The sequence below is a fragment of the Onychomys torridus genome, chromosome 1 (genome assembly GCF_903995425.1).
Source record: "Onychomys torridus chromosome 1, mOncTor1.1, whole genome shotgun sequence".
NCBI classification, from domain to species: Eukaryota; Metazoa; Chordata; class Mammalia; order Rodentia; family Cricetidae; genus Onychomys; species Onychomys torridus.
In genome coordinates this window covers 110,674,273-110,690,742 of record NC_050443.1, presented here as the reverse complement: position 1 = coordinate 110,690,742, position 16,470 = coordinate 110,674,273, and the positions used below count along the sequence as shown (strand labels likewise).

General features: G+C 40.8%; 1 protein-coding gene across 1 annotated transcript in view; it reads right to left on the bottom strand.

The window, feature by feature from the left end:
- Positions 1-14,772, bottom strand: part of Abraxas2 (abraxas 2, BRISC complex subunit) — a 36,151-nt gene extending 21,379 nt beyond the window's left edge. Inside the window, exons 1-4 of the mRNA XM_036167011.1 lie at positions 14,670-14,772; positions 8,476-8,566; positions 2,321-2,357; positions 327-393 (exon numbers count right to left, since the gene is read on the bottom strand). Of these exons, the coding sequence (XP_036022904.1) occupies positions 327-393; positions 2,321-2,357; positions 8,476-8,566; positions 14,670-14,768 (294 nt within the window). The 5' untranslated portion in view covers positions 14,769-14,772. The remainder of the gene's footprint in view (positions 1-326; positions 394-2,320; positions 2,358-8,475; positions 8,567-14,669) is intronic.
- Between the last annotated feature and the right edge of the window lie 1,698 nt (positions 14,773-16,470).

The window sequence follows — 16,470 nt, the reverse complement described above, 5'->3', positions numbered from 1 at the left end:
AAGGTGTATGCCACCACCACCTGACTTAAAACTAATTTTTTTCTTCCAAATTTTACATAAATGAGATCATATTATAAATACTTAACCCTCCCCCTCCATTGATATAGAGAAATGTTTCAAATCTGTAGTTTACCTTTAAAATCTACTTACAAGGTCAGAGGTGTGGCTCAGTGGCAGAGCACTTGCATGTTGTGCCCAAAGTCCTGGGTTTGATTTCCAGCACCAAGAGAAACTTAATACACACTGGTTATCATGAGCTAATTGGTCTTCCTTTTATGTGCTAAGGTATGGCTTTCAAATCATATCAAGCACCACACAAAACATACCTTCCTCCGATCTTTAAGGATTCTGTCCAAACTCTCTTCATTCACTTTGCTTGCATAATCATAAAAACTGTTTTTTTTAAAGAAGAAAAAAATTAATTAAAATGCTATAGTACTGTGACACAGACATTACTACAGGGGCCTACAGAACATCTAATCCTAATAGATGCAACTGCTTCTTCTCAAAGGTTGGTAAACAGAAATCAGCTTCAAGTGCTTTCTTGATAGGAAGCTACATTTTGTATCAAATACTACTCAAGAGATTGTTCCATTCAAAAGACATTCCTTCCATATGTGGGAAGTAATCAAGTAATTACAAAATGTGGTTTCAAATGGCTCCACTACTTTGTTTCTAAGTATCAATTACTTATGAAAAAAAGATAAAAGCACCTCATTTTCTGAGAAAAGAAAGGAAATGAATATTTGTGGAATGTTTAACACACCCTCTCCTGGATGCTTTTTCATTACACATCCTAGCCACAGTGCTGAGGCATGAGTTCATCCCAATTCAACAAGGTTTTCTGCTATTTTTGTAGAAAGAGACAGCAAAACTAACCAACTGGTCCAAACTGCAGAGCTAGTGGGACAGACCAGTCAGATGTGCTGACACGAGGGCCCTTGCCCCTAGTGATGGTCTTAGAAAAGCCCCACCACTGGCTGGGTGGCAGTGGTGCACGCCTTTAATCCCAGCACTCGGGAGGCAGAGCCAGGAGGATCTCTGAGAGTTTGAGGCCAGCCAGGTCTACAAAGTGAGATCCAGGACAGGCACCAAAACTACACAGAGAAACCCTGTCTCAAACAAAACAAAACAAAACAAAACAAAACAAAACAAAAGAATACCAAAGAAAAGATGGGTATGGGGCACCTATCTTTAATCCCAGTACCTGGGAGTCAGAGGCAGGGGGAATCTCTGCGTTTGAAACCAACTTGGTCCACAGTTAGTTCTAAGTCGGTCAGGGCTACATAATGAGAACCTGTCTCAACAATGACTAATGTTTATGTGGGCACATTGGAAAGAAAGCACTGCCCTGGCTTTAGGGAGGGATGGGGAAGAAGCAGAGCCTGAGGAGTTTTCTGAAATCCACACACCAGTCCTCAGGTAGAAGGGGATGGGTTAAGAAAGAAGACCAGGGATGTAGCTCAGTGGGACAGGCTTGCTTAGCATGTGAGACCCTCCATTCATCCAGTCACAATGACAGAGAGGCCTGGTGCTAGGTTGGGAGCATCTACTTTTCCCTGAAGGTGTCACTCGCCTGTTGCTTTGTCCTTCTGAATGTCTCTCTTCCAATAAGTTCTGTCCTTCAGTGGCCATGTTACAGAACTGGTATATATTAACTTAAACACAAAAAGGAAAGTTTAATGTTCCTTTTTTTAAAGAAAAGCTCTCACTGTGTAGCCCCACTTGGCCTTGAACTCACAGAGATCCACTTGTCCCCACCTCCCAAGTGCTGGAACTAAAGGCATGCACCACTACTACCTGGCTCCTTAAAATAAAAGCTGATCATTGAACATTTTAAATTTTTCTCAAAATTAAGTTTATATCTATATGTGATTTCTATAAATAATTGTATCTATATGTAACCTTTGAGTAACTTTCTTCTCTAGGTAAAGAATTCTCGACAGAGAGGTTGAGAAAAAGTTCAGTCTAAAGCACTGACATACGATTTACATGTCCATGCACCCTATCCCACTCAAGCACAGTCCCGCAAACACTGTCAGCATCCAATAAATAAGATTTTGAAGCCAGGGGTAGCAGTGCACTTGAGAAGGAAGATCATAAAACACAAGGCTAGCTTGGTCTACGTAGCAAGATATTCTCTCAAGCAACCAACAACACACATACGCGTGCATGCACACAAAAACAGAGAAAAAAGTTTTAAATGGATTCGGAGTATCCTTAATTATACTTATAACATAATCAATTACAGGCCTAGATTCACTGGTTTCTAACAACTTTTTCAATGAGGATCCAAACTACAAAACCACATAAGGCTTACCTAAAAAGTTTTGAACAGGGTTGATGATTGTGAATTTCTGTAATCAGACAAAGGGAAAAACCAAAAATCAGTTAATTATATAAGGCATGGGCAATTATAAAATAGCTCAGGATTTTTTTCAAACCAAATTTTAGGCTGACCAAGATCATTTTCTTCTTGTAAACAGGTGCCATGTGTCTGCCATAAAGGCAGCTGACTGCTTCCCATCACAGCCAGAAACGCAGCCTCAGAACAAAGCAGACGAGAGAGAAGCTGGGCTTTCACTCGTCTCTGTGATGAGTGCACATCTGACAGTTCTTATTCAGGAAACGAAGCTATTGTACAACTTACTCAATCTTACCTATTTAAACAAAGCATCACAGGAAAACGTAGCCACTGACTGGAAGCATTTAATCAAACTGGATAAAAGCTATGGGGACAGCTTTGGAAGAGAAGGGCCTCAACTTTCCTACCATTAATAACCCTCTAACGATGCCTGACAACTTGGGCCAGGTGTTTGGAATGCTAGATGTCTATTAACTCTTTCAGAGCTGGTTAGTATTAAGGGAAACAGTCATTTATAAGACAGATCCTAACGGCTTCTAAAAAGATGCTGGGTTAAGCAGAATGAACAATTTCTTCAAACTCATCAGGGGGCCACAGGCTTTTTTTTTTTTTTTTTTAAGAAAGCATGAGACTAATTGACTATTCAATTCTATTTACCACATTTTCCTACAGAGTGACTCATCACCTGCTGTTTAAAAAGACACAGTCTTGGGGTTTTAGGCAATAATTTTACCTCAATTAAAATAAAACCAGAGCCTTTGAGGACAGAGCTATTCTCACTAGTTAGGCTCCCCAAATCCATGTCCAAATGTAGAACTACCACTGAAAAGAAGAGTTCATTTGCCCCACTATGGTATCAATACACAACACAAAAAAAGAAAACCTCATTCCCTTCTTTGATGCTTACAATGATACAATGCACTACCCTTACATTATTTCAGATACAGATATAAAACATGGTTAGCAAAAATATTACTTGGGATTTAGGAAAAAGAAAACTTACCTTTTACTTTAAAGGTAACACTATTTTGTTTACTGAAAGCACTGGAGCAAATTCTGAACTCTGAACAAGTAGTAGTCCTCAAGCTAAATTGTCCAGCATCGACCTTCTTAATTTACAAGTCAGAATAGAGCAGTGATTCTCAACCTTCCTAATGCAGTTCTTTATCGGTAGTGACCTTCAACCATAAAATTATTTTCATTGCTACTTAGTAACTATAATTTTGCTACTGTTCTGAATAGGAATGTAAGTATTTGATATGCAGGATATCTGCTATGTGACTCCTGTTAAAGGACTGTTGGGACTCCCAAAGGGGTCATGATCTACAGGTTGAGAACCACTGGATTACAGGCATACAAACATGCTCTAGGCATGTAGTTCATGAGGGGAAAATCTGTCTAGCATATGTGGAGGTCCTGGATTTGATATCCTGTACTTAACTAATGCAATCTTTGCACTCACTTAACAGAATCTGGCAATTTAGATTAAAAAAAAAAAAAAAATGTTTATTTATATGTTTGTAACCATCATTGCATATGTGTAGAGGTCAGAGATCAATTTAGTCTTTCTTTCCACTACATGGGTCCAGGGGCTCAATCTCCAAATATTATGGTAGGAAGTGCTTTTACCTACTGAGCTATTTCCCTGGCCTTGCATCTATCAATTTAACCTTTATTTACCAGATGAATTCTGAAAACATAGGTGCAAATAATAAATAACTACACACAGAGACACCTTATGAAGTAAAATCCTACTCTTCAGAATTTAAATAGCATTTTGTGTCTGCGTGAGCACCTATATGTGCCATGACACAGGTGTGGAGGTCAAAGGACAACTTTCAGGAGCTGGTTCTGTTTTCTACCACATGAATTCCAAAGTTCAAACCAAGAGGTGGGTGGGTGGTTTGTGGTTTTTCAGTGGATTATGGATATTTGTCATTGTTTAGAGTGGCTGGTTACAAGTTGCTATTGGTAATAGTCAGGAAAAAAGCTGAACAAAAAAGATTAGATTCAGGGTTCTTGTTTTGAAAAGAAAAAAAGCGGGGATACAGATATAGGATAAAAAGGTAGATGATTGAATTTACTTTTAAATCAAAAAAAGCAACTGCTAGTTTTAAATATTTTATACTGCTTTGGATTTTTATATATCTATACAAATTTGAGGTTATTTTTGTTAGAACATAATGTAAATACATTTCTACTCTTTTTTCCCCACCTCCGGTTTTTCGAGACAGGGTTTCTCTGTATAGCTTTGCACCTTTCCTGGATCTCGCTCTGTGTAGACCAGGCTGGCCTTGAACTCACAGAGATCCACCTGCCTCTGCCTCCCGAGTGCTGAGATTAAAGGCGTGTGCCACCACTGCCAGGCCACATTTCTACTCTTGTTCCAGGTATTGTACCTATAAGCTCATTTAATAATATAATGCAAATTTCTAGTCCTTGAAAGTTACTATTACCAACTATTTAGAATAATAAAGAAATACAGGTTAGTAGTTAGTCACCTATTACAATCAAACTTGTAGTCATATTGGGTATGTTTTCAAGGTCCAACAGATATATTTTAGGTAGACAGGTTGTGTGAGCCCAGCTGGGAGACCAGCTCCTACATTTTACAACACGGTAATCTTGAGGAAAGAGGGATAAGAAATATTAGAGGGATAGAGGGGAGAGAAACAGAAACACAGGATAGCCTTGGAAGGGCCTGGATCCTAATGAGGGGAGAGAAACAGAAACACAGGATAGCCTCAGAAGGGCCTGGATCCTTATCCACAGGCCCCTTCTGTCTCTTCTAAAGGGCTTTTTATAGGAATGCCAAGGGTTGGAGCAAATGACCTTCCCCTAGCTCAGCCAAGTGTAGAAGCTTCCAATCACCTAGTAACCATGCACATGGTCAAGCAATCCTCTAATGCAGCTCTGCTGGGTAAAACAAGCTCGGATCTTACTAGGAAACCTTTGTGGGCCTCCACAACAGTGGTCTTCAAATATTTCAGAGATCTACAAAATATGGCATTTAAGATATTTTAATAACATAGGTTCTTTTTTTTTTTTTTTTTTTTTCAAGACAGGGTTTCTCTGTAGCTTTGGAGCCTGTCCTGGACTAGCTCTGTAGATCAGGCTGGCCTTGAACTCACAAAGATCCGCCTGCCTCCGCCTCCCAAGTGCTGGGATTACAGACGTGTGCCACCACCGCCTGGCCAGACTCAGGGTTTTTATTGTTAAAAATAATTAGGATTGCGCATCACTCCCCAAAATGTGCAGCCCTCTAACCCTATGTTTTTTTCTTTCATGATGTCATTACTGGTTTTCCACTATCAGTTTGTCCCTTGACTCAGACACTTATGGGGTTTTGTTTCTTTTTTACAGCTTTATCTTGTGCTGTGTAGTATTTCTCTATGTTTGCCATACCGTTTCCATCATTCTGGAAGACAAAAAGATATCTAGGTATTTCTTTTCTCTGCCTAGCTTTGGCCTCAATCATACCAGGTCTTCAACAGGGTTAGCAAGATGGTTCAGTGGGTAAAGGTGCATGCTAAGTAAGCCTGACAATCTAGGTATGATCCCTGGAACCCATGTAGAGGAGGAAGCAGAGAATCAACTCCACCTCTGTCTTGGCATCAAGCCCACACAATTTTATTAAAAGGGGCTAGAGAGAAGACCCAGTGGTTAAGAGCACTCTTGTAGAGGACCCTAGTGCATATCCCAGCACCCACATCAGACAGCTCACAATTACTTGTAACTCCAGCTCTAGGGGGAGCTGATGCAGGAACCTGCAATCACATGCACATACCCACCTACATAACTTAAAAAGAAAAAAAGAGAGATACAAAGAAAAAGAGATATAGAGAAGTACTTTAACACATTTGCTATATAAATAAACAAAGCATCCCTTGTTCTATTCTGCTTATGAAGACTGCCACTTGGTGATAGGTTTAAGGTACTCCTGAAAAGACTATGCTATTTATCAAAACTAAAATGATTGAAAGGCAAGGGATACATCCATAAGCTCACCTCCTTCTTCTTCCTTATAACCTTCCCCAAAGTGAATGGTGAGTGTACCCTTTGAACTCCTGTGTAGATCTAGCAAGTATCTGAAGAGCATGTGGAACTGTCTTTGCCAGATCCCTCTAGAAAACACTAAAATACCTTCATTCATTGTAGCACAAAATGAAATAAGCAATGGGGATAAACTGATCTATAGTCAGTCTTCAGGTTCACTGTGGTTTTGGGGATACTATCAAGTAGTCACATACCAACTCAGTAAAAGTATTGTTGAGTAAGAAATAGCTTTAGAAAAGATCCATGTTTACAGTTGTGCACTGTGACATAACATTGTTGTGGAATAATCTTTTTGTACACTGTGAAGATGTGTCACTCTGGTTGGTTTAATAAAAAGCTGAATGGCCAATAGCTAGGCAGGATTTTTAGGACAGAGAGGATCCTGGGACGAAAGGCAGAGTTGCCAGTGGCCGCAGAGGAAACAGACATACAGGAGGAAAGGTAAAAGCCACAAGTCACATGGTAACATGTAGATGAATAGAAATGGGCTAATTTAAGTTATAAGAGCTAGTTAGAAACAAGCCTAAGCTATTAGCTGAGCTTTCATAATTAATAATAAAGGCTGGAGAGATGGCTCAGTGGTTAACAGCATTGGCTGCTCTTCTAGAGGTCCTGAATTCAATTCCCAGAAACCATATGGTGGCTCACAACCATCTCTAGAGGGATCTGATGCCCTCTTCTGGCACAAAGGCATATATGCAGATCGAGCACTCATACATAAAATAATAAATAAATATTAAAAAAACATAATTAATAGTAAGTCTCCATGTCATTATTGGGGACCCAACAGTCCCGATGAAAAATCCATCTACATATCTTATATAATTTATTTCTATTTTTTAGAAAAGATTTACTTTAGGAGTTTGAGTGCTTGCTCAGCAGTTAAGATTATGGCTGTGCTTTCAGAGGGCCTGGGTTCAATTCCCAGCACCCACAGGGTGGCTCACAACCATCTACAACGCTACAACACCCTCTTCTGGTCTCCATAGATACTAGGCACAGATGTGGTTCACAGACACATATTCAGGAAAGCCACCCATAAACATAAAAACTAAAAATAAATAAATTAAAAACAAAATTTAAAAGATTTACTTTAGGCCAGGCATGGTGGTGCAGGCCTTTAATTCCAGTGTTCAGGAGGTAGAAGCAGTTGGATCTCTCTCGAGGCCAGCCTAGTTGACAGAGCGAGTTCTAGGACAGCCAAAGCTATACAGAGAAACCCTGTCTCAAAAAAATTCACTGTTTTCATGTATATTTATGTATATCTGTGTGTATAAGCACCCTTGAGTACAGGTGCCTGTGGAGGCCATAAAAAGACATCGGAGCTCATGGAGCTGGAGTTGCAGGCAGTTGTAAGCCACTTGACACAGGTGTTAGAAGAGCAACAAGTACTCTTAATCATTGAGCCATCTCTCTCCTTCCTCATATCATTTATTATTTTTTTATTCAATGTATTTATTTTTGTGGGGGGAGCAAGACATGCTAGAGCATGCATGTGGAGATCAGAAGACAATCTGGGAATGAATTCTCTCCTTCCACCACGTGGATCTTGTGGATTAAACTTGGGTTATCTCCTGAGCTATTTCACCAGTCATCATATCATCTATTAGTGCATATAATTTTAGTTCCTGTGCATCCTCTCTGCCATGTGGATGCCGGGAATTGGACCAAGGTCCTCTGGAAAAGTAGTCAGTGCTCTTAACTGCTGAGCCTTCTCTCCAGCCCCCTTGCATGCTTTCAACACTTTATTAATTCATTTAATCTTGAGACAAACGCTCAAATAACCCAGGCTGGTTTTAAACTAGTTGTGTAGGGCTCCACCTCCAGAGTTAGGTTTGATTCTAGAGGACTTGGATTTGATTTCAAGGACCCACAACTGTCTGCAACTCCAATTCCAAGGTATATGAAGCCCTTTTCTGGCTTCTAGGTCTTTAGGTTTCCAAGGGCACCAGGTACACACATGGTACACAGTCATACATGTAGGCAAAATACTCATACACATAAAATAAAGATTATTAAAAAAAGGCTATTTTTAAGGAAAATGACAGGCTTACCAATTACTTGCAGGAACTCTGTGTTGCTGATTTGTGAGTCACTGATACTAAATGTTTCCTCTTGTCTTACCTCTCCCAGCAAAAATCCTTCCTAAAATAACAGGAGAAAAATAACTGGTTAAACTTTAAGATAATTTTTAGTAAAATTAAAAGGAAATGATGACTACTTTTTTTTTTTTCCTTTTTTTCTTTTTGGAGCTGAGGATCGGACCCAGGGCCTTGGGCTTGCTAGGCAAGCACTCTACCACTGAGCTAAATCCCCAACCCTGACTACTATATCAATTTTAACAATAATCCAAATAAGGCATGTGGCATGTAAAGTGCTGATTTATAAACCAGCAATGGGACCACAACAAGCTGGTATATCTTTTAATTGGATTGTATGGAAGAAAATGTCCCAAAATGACATATTGTAAACTAACAAGCATTCCCTGCTTTTAGGTGAGTTCATTATTTAAATCCTATTCAGTCCCATAGCATGCTAGACAATTTCAGGAAGAGAAATATGTCACAGTTGCTTTCTTGAAACTTCATATAACTTACTTTATTGCTTTAAAAAAAACCCACTACTGATGACAGAATAAAGACAATGACAGGATAGGGCTGGCATGAAAACTAGGATTTCAGACAACACTCTTTGCTCCCATCTAATAAACACAGAAGCTTATTTACACCTGTGGAGAATATCAACATAGTCAACAGGAATTCCTTTGCAAATGATCAGTTTGAGCACTTGCTGCCATGCTCAGTACAAACATGGCTGGTAAGGACACACCCTAAAAGTCAAAATAACCCTCTTGCAGAGAAGATGAACTAAAACACTGTCTTATAATCTCTCTCCTGGATAACCCAGAGATTACTCCTTCCCTTTGCTCAAATGGCACCTCATCTGAGAGGCTTTGCCTGACTAACATGTGGGAAATCACATCTGCCAGACACTCTGTCCTGTATAACCACCTTCACTGTCTTCTCATAATATGCCATGTTACAGACTTAAAGACATAATCAATGCCCACCCTGGCTAAAATGTAAGTTCAGGAGCAGGCATCTCTGTTCACTGTTAAGACTGCAACATGTACGTGGTGCCCAACCTCCCTTAGTATCCACCAAATACTGGTTGCATAAATTTTGTTCCAATAAGACCTTGTTCTACATAATACTCCACTCTATGCTGATTCATCACACCAGCCACAGAAGGTCCCCAGTTTTAAAACATTTCCAGTGGCGAAGGCACATCTGTAGGTGAAGGGAGCAAAACAGATGCTTTGGGCCCTCACTTTTGTGTTTTACTTGGGAGTGTCTGCTGGATGTGCAGAGGACTTGCTGGGAAATGTAAAGCCCTGAATTTGACCCACAGCACTGCCAGCAACCCCAAAAGAGATGGAGCATCCCAAACTTCCCAAATACCACACTCAGGGCATTCTTTAAATGCTGTGGAACAATCTTTGTACACAGTAAAAATGTATTGTTCTCGTTGTTAATAAAAAGCTGAGGGGCTGGAGAGATGGCTCAGAGGTTAAGAACACCGACTGCTCTTCCAGAGGTCCTGAGTTCAATTCCCAGCACCCACATGGTGGCTCACCACCATCTGTAATGAGATCTGGCACCTTCCCCTGTATACATAATTAATAAATAAATAAATCTTAAAAAAAAAAAAAAAAAAAAAAAAGAGTGCTCATGTTCTTCCTGAAGCCCCCTGTCAAGTTCCCGGCACTCATGCTGTGGAGCTCATAACTATCTGAAACTCCACTTTCGGGGGATCTGATGCCCTCTTCTGGCTTCAAAGGGCACCAATAAAAAAAATAAAAAGCTGATTGGCTGATGGCTAGGCAGGATTTGTGGGGCAGAGAGAATGCTGGGAAGGAGGGTGGAGTCAGAGGAGTCACCAGCCAGACAGAAAGGAAGCAGGATATGCAGGAGAGGAAAAAGCCACGAGACTCAGGGCAGCACATAGATTAATAGAAATGGTTGAATTTAAGTTGTAAGAGTTAGTAATAAGCCTGAGCTATCAGCCAAGCATTTATAATTAATAAGTCTCTGAGTGATTATTTGGAAAGCTCTGGTAGAACAGAGCTGATCTGTGGTCACAACAAAAAACTATGCCTACATTTAAATCTAACTAATGTACAGATTTCATTTACAAAAACAAATCTTGGGCTGGGGATGAGTGTGTCTCAGTAGTACAATACCAAGGTCCAATCTCCACACTGCAGAGAAAGAAATAGAAGAATCTCCTCATACTCAAACAGATGTTTATGACTGCTAGTTTGAGAAACACTAACTAACTGGTTATGGCGGTCCATGCCAGCAGGATATGTTGAAGAGGCTGATATAGGAGGATCATGAGAAACACTAAATAAACTTGTCTTTTCAATTCAGAGTTGTCATTACAAGGCATGAACAACTATGCCTGGCTGAAAACAAGTTTTTAGTATATCTTAAATATTACATAAAATTATTTATCTGAAATCCAAATTTAACTGTGTTCTATATTTTCCTGTTAACCATAATTTCCTCCAGCATGAGAAACAACGATAAAACTCACATGAAGCTGGGCATGGTAGCACACATCTTTAATTCCAGCACTAGTGAGGCAAAAGCAGGTGGATCTCTGAATTCTAGGCTAGCCTGGTCTACATAGGGAGTTTTAGGACAGCCAAGGCCACACAGAGACCCTTTTGGGTCAAATGATCCTTTCACTGGGGTTTCATATCAGATATTTACAGTATGATTCATAATGGCAGCAAAATTACAGTTATGAAGTAGCAACAAAATAATTTTATGGTTGGGGGATCACCACAACATGGGAAACTGTACTAAAGGGTTGCAGCATTAGGAAGGTTGAGAACCATTGCATTCAATTATAATAGGAAGAGGCAAACCACAGGTCCAACTAGATATGGTTTCTACATGTTCAAACAGTTGCAAAAATTAAAATAGATGTTCCATGTACTGATAAAATCATTAGCTACTCAAATTTCAGTGCTATAAATAAGCTCTTATTAGAACACAGTCACCTCATTTTTCATGGTCTGCACTTCGTCTCTCCTTACAACAACAGAATCGAAGAGTTGCTAAAGAGACCATATGGCTCCAAAACTTTTTTTTTTAAGATTTATTTATTATGTATACAGTGTTCTGTCTGCATGCCAGAAGAGGGTGCTAGATCTCATTAGAGATGGTTGTGAGATATCATGTGGTTGCTGGGAATTGAACTCAGGACCTCTGGAAGAATAGCCAGTGCTCTTAACCATTGAGCCATATCTCTCTAGCCCCCAAAACTTTTTAAATAGAGAGAAAGTACTATCTTTCATTATCTGGTCCTTTTCAGAAAATGTCTGCTTTCCTCCAAGAGTAAAAAACCCACCTAACAAAAACCTACCATCAGGCATAAGAAACTCTTTTTGAGTTGTTGGTCAAGGCTATCTAGGAGACTCCCAAGACATACAGTCTATTGCTATTGCCCTTGGTTGCCCCCAAGAGGTGAAAGAAGTTCCCATTGCTGAAGACACACCTTGCACTTCAGAAACTGAGTCCAGAGGCTCCTGAGGTGGAACAGACCTGAATACTCCCACCCCCCCCCCACCAACTAGATTTCATTGTACCAGAAGACACCATGCAAGCTTCCAAAGGAAGGAGGCAACGAACAGTCCTACCCAGCTGTGACACTTATGAACCACATCAATAACCACAATGTCACAATAACCCTAAGGGTGCAGCAGTGGCACACACACCAACAGCTCTCTAAATGGACTTACTATTTATTGAATAGGATCTATTCAATAAAAGGAAAACCATGCCTGGTACCAAACACCTAACAACTACTCAATGCTAGTGAAGTCATGGATCTCGCAGAACCTACAACCACTTTACTACACCAGCATAACCCTAACAACAACCTAAATATCTGTCCTTATATTCATAGATAAGTGTAGTCCTCACCCCTCATTAATGAAACATCTCTTTGCAACAGATGGAACACAATCAATCATGGAGCCCAGTCCCAATGGATACATCTACAAAACACTACCACACCTAAGGCTCAGGGAACATTGTGGAAGGTGGGGCAAAAACACTGTAAGAGCCAGAGGATCATGGAGTTTGCTGTGAGACTTACAAACTATGCCCATTAAGTCTGACAAACATGACTGGCTAAATTTGAGCTGAACAAGGATGACACCAATAGACAGGCCAAAGTGGAAGGGTGAAAGCCAAGAAGGCCTCAGCCCTACACACAGAACTACAGATCACTAAGGAATGCTGAGAGTGGGAGAGACGGTCTTCCCTAGGGAAGAGCACACCCAATTGGTTATCCAAAACAAATGATCAGCCTTGAAAACATACATATGAGTTACATACAGACTGAGCAGGTTATATTTAGGAATACATATGTACACACATATAAATAAATATGAGCATTTAGTAATGATTAATGAAAAAAGAGACCATGGGGGGAGGTTTGGAGGGAAGAAAAGAGAGAAATGATGTAATTATATTATAATCTCAAAACCAAAGGAAAAAATTTTTTTAAATGTTTGCTAACCTTAGCTCTATAGAATAATTTTGGCTTTAGACTAATTTTCTTAGACCAAACAAATGTGTCTTACAAAAGTAAATTCTTGGTTCTTTAATTTTAAAAATGACATTACTTTTAAGTATTCCACATCCATAGATGTAAGGTTAATAGAAACGAGTATAAATTGTATAAAACACAATGCAAACTATTTACTTTGTATAAAATTTTTAGCCTCATGCCAAGCATGAAATAAATATTAAGAAGACCATTATTAAACAGCTAACAATCTAAAGTTGGGTATAATGGCATACCCCTGAAATTCCAGCACATAGGAGGTTGGAGATAGGATCAGGAATTCAAGGCCAGCCTTGATTATAAGACATTATCTCAAAACATCGGAAAAACAATGAAGAATGAATAACAATAGAAACAACAGGACCACAGCAGTTTCTAGAAATACTGTTGACACTTTTTATCCTTACAATAATCTTGCCTTATACATGGACTATTGTATTCCTAGGTATTCCATAAAACTGAGTAAAGCAGCACCCCTGAGTTCATAACTGTAGTCTATGGACACTAGGAGTATCACAACTACTTACATTATTAAGTGGTTGGCTGCAATACCAAAAGCTGTCTTTGAAAACAAAAAACAAAAACTATGCTGAATATATTCCTATTAGTAATCTCTACCTCAACACTGCAGAGATGAAAAGAACAGTAAATTCATTCCGCTCAATTTACCAATGGAATCACCTCTCAGAATCAGTATTTATTAATGGAAGCGAAGATTGCTGACATCAAAACAGATCCAATCCTCCTCCAGCTATCGTTGTTTTGTAATGACAACCACAAAAGCCCACTCTCTTATTTAATGAATTTGAATTCTTCATCAATAATATCACTAAAGAAAGAAAAAAAATCCCTTAATTGGTGGGCAAATTAATTATGTCCTGTAAAAGCATCCATATCACAAAGAATTCTCAGTCAGAGGTCAGTGTAAAATAGAAACTATGCTCCTATGGACTCCTCGGTCTGTGCACTTATGATCGCTCCTATGTGGGTCTGTCGCTTCCCTGTAAGACTAGTTCCGTGGACTATAATGTTCGCTGAGGAACTCAACATGCAACTTCGAGGAAGTGCAGACTCTGCACCTAACGCGCCTGTTCACATTCTCCATTTTCCACTGGGGTTTAAAAACACACACACACACACACACACACACACAACCAAGTCTGATAAGTATGAACAGTGACAGTCACGACAACCCGTGAGGCCGGCAGGCAGGGCTTGGTTCTCCTTCTAGACTACAAGCCTGATCTCTCTCTACTCCTTCCCGACCCAGGGCGCTCCTCAAGTCTGTAAACCCGACTCTCGGCGAACAGTAGGCACCCAATTTTGCTAGGCAACTCCTGACACTGGCGGGGCCAGGCACTTTCGGTCCGCTGGACTGAGAACAGCTGTGCCAGGACCCGCCCGAGGCCGAGAGGGCCAAGTGAAGGAAGGGCCCGCGAAGTGCAGGAGCTGGAGGGGGGCGGGAGCCGCCTGGGTCACCAGCTCCTCGGCTTGGCCCGGGTACCGAGGGCCGAGCTTCCAGCGGTCCCCCCTTGGCCGCAGGCGCCGGCCCGAGGAGGCGGCCTAAGGCCCCAGCGGCCACGGCAGGGAGCCCGGCACCTACGTGGTCGGCGTTGCTGTTGGCGCTGTGGAAACACACAGCGCTAAAGGTGTAGCCCGAAATGGAAGCCGCCATGATGGAAATCTCCACCTCCCCCATCATGCCCCGCGGAGGGCGCAGAGTCTTCTGGACGTGCCGCTGCTGAGCATTCTGGGAAATGGAGTCCTCCAAGCTGCCGCCCCAGGAGAGGACCGTGGAAATTAAGGATTCCAGATCAAAGAGACCCAGCACTTTCTGTTTCCCGTGTCCCTCAGAGGGCTGCTTGTCTGTACAACCTTGTTATAATCCAGTCTGTCCATTCTGCAAAGGAAGCTGAAGGATGAAAGGTCGGAGATGATTCAAGCAATTGAATTTGAGATTTGACACGGGAAAAACATGATGTAATTTCAGTCTGAACACAACACTTTGCCTGCCCGGTTGAGACTAATGTCTAGGAGAGGTGGAAGGGAAGGGAGATCTACAATAATCCTAACTGGTGTAATAACAGTGGAATTTTGGTCAGAAGCAGTGGAGCTGGTAAAACCATAGGATTCTGTATTGAAAAATAATTCAACTATAAGCCATGTAGTGGCGAAAGAGTCCCAAATTCAAGGCCAGCCAAAGCTACATAGACTTGTTTCATTGTTTCGACAAGCAAATAAACAAAACCTACAAATTTAGGGAAGGCCACGGAAGATAAAAACAAATAAGTAACAGTGAAAACTAAATTGTCAAAGTTAGAAAAAAGAAACTCACCTGCCCCTCCCCCACCCACCAAAAGAAAGAAAGAAACACGGGGAAGGAACTAATTCTTTTGCAACTTGTTGAATCTTCAGTGTTCCAAGCTGGGCTCCTGGTTTCCCTACAAAGCTGCTTCTCACTCCTTTCCCAAGTTCATAAATAAAACTGTTTCTGACCATTGCTTGAGTCAAAAACCCTCCTAGCTCTCGTTCCACACATCAGATCAGCTAAAACAATCTTCAAAATACAGAGGTCTACATCTACAATTCACTACCAGCACACCTGCCACCCTGAGCCAATGCACCACCATCTCTCTCTCCGTTATAATAACCTCTCTGAGAGTGTCCCAGTTGGTGGCAATTTTGCCCTTAAGGGACACTTGACATTGTTAGCAGATATTTTTCCAATGCCCAACTCAGGGGAAGGAGCTAAACTCAGAAAAGAATTAACTATTCCAAAATGTCAAGATAATGATGTGATGCTATGAACCTGCCAAATACATTCTCAACACAGCCATAAAATGGCTGTGTTAATGTTTAAACATAAGGTGTCAATCAACTTGGCCAGCCTCCAAACCCTACACTGACAGACACACACACACACCCTCCCTCAATTTCTGATTGTATTTCCACTTCTGCTACTTTGGTTTGCTCAGCTTCAGCTACAGTAGTCATAGTGCCTTTACATTTGTTGTTTCCTCTGCCTAGAACAATGGTCTCCTGGACAAATATGTGATTCACTGTTTTATGCCTGCTGTAGGTGTTCTGAAAGGCCACCCAGACCCCTGCTTGCAGGACTGATTGGCTTAACCTGGCTACTGGGGAAGTTTTCCATTGACAGCTCCCAACTTACATCTGCTGGAATTATTCCCTGAGAAAGACAATCTAATTTTCCAACAGCAATCCTTCCCTGCTCAGCTAGTTTTCTCATACAGTTTAAGACCGCATGCCTAAGTGCCACCCACAAAGGGCTGGGCCCTCCTACATCAATTAACTATTGTTAGAAATTAGATGTGATAGTTCACTTTTCAAAGGTTCCTCGAGCCAGCTTAAGTCCAGCTAGACATGAACAGAAAATGGTCTCA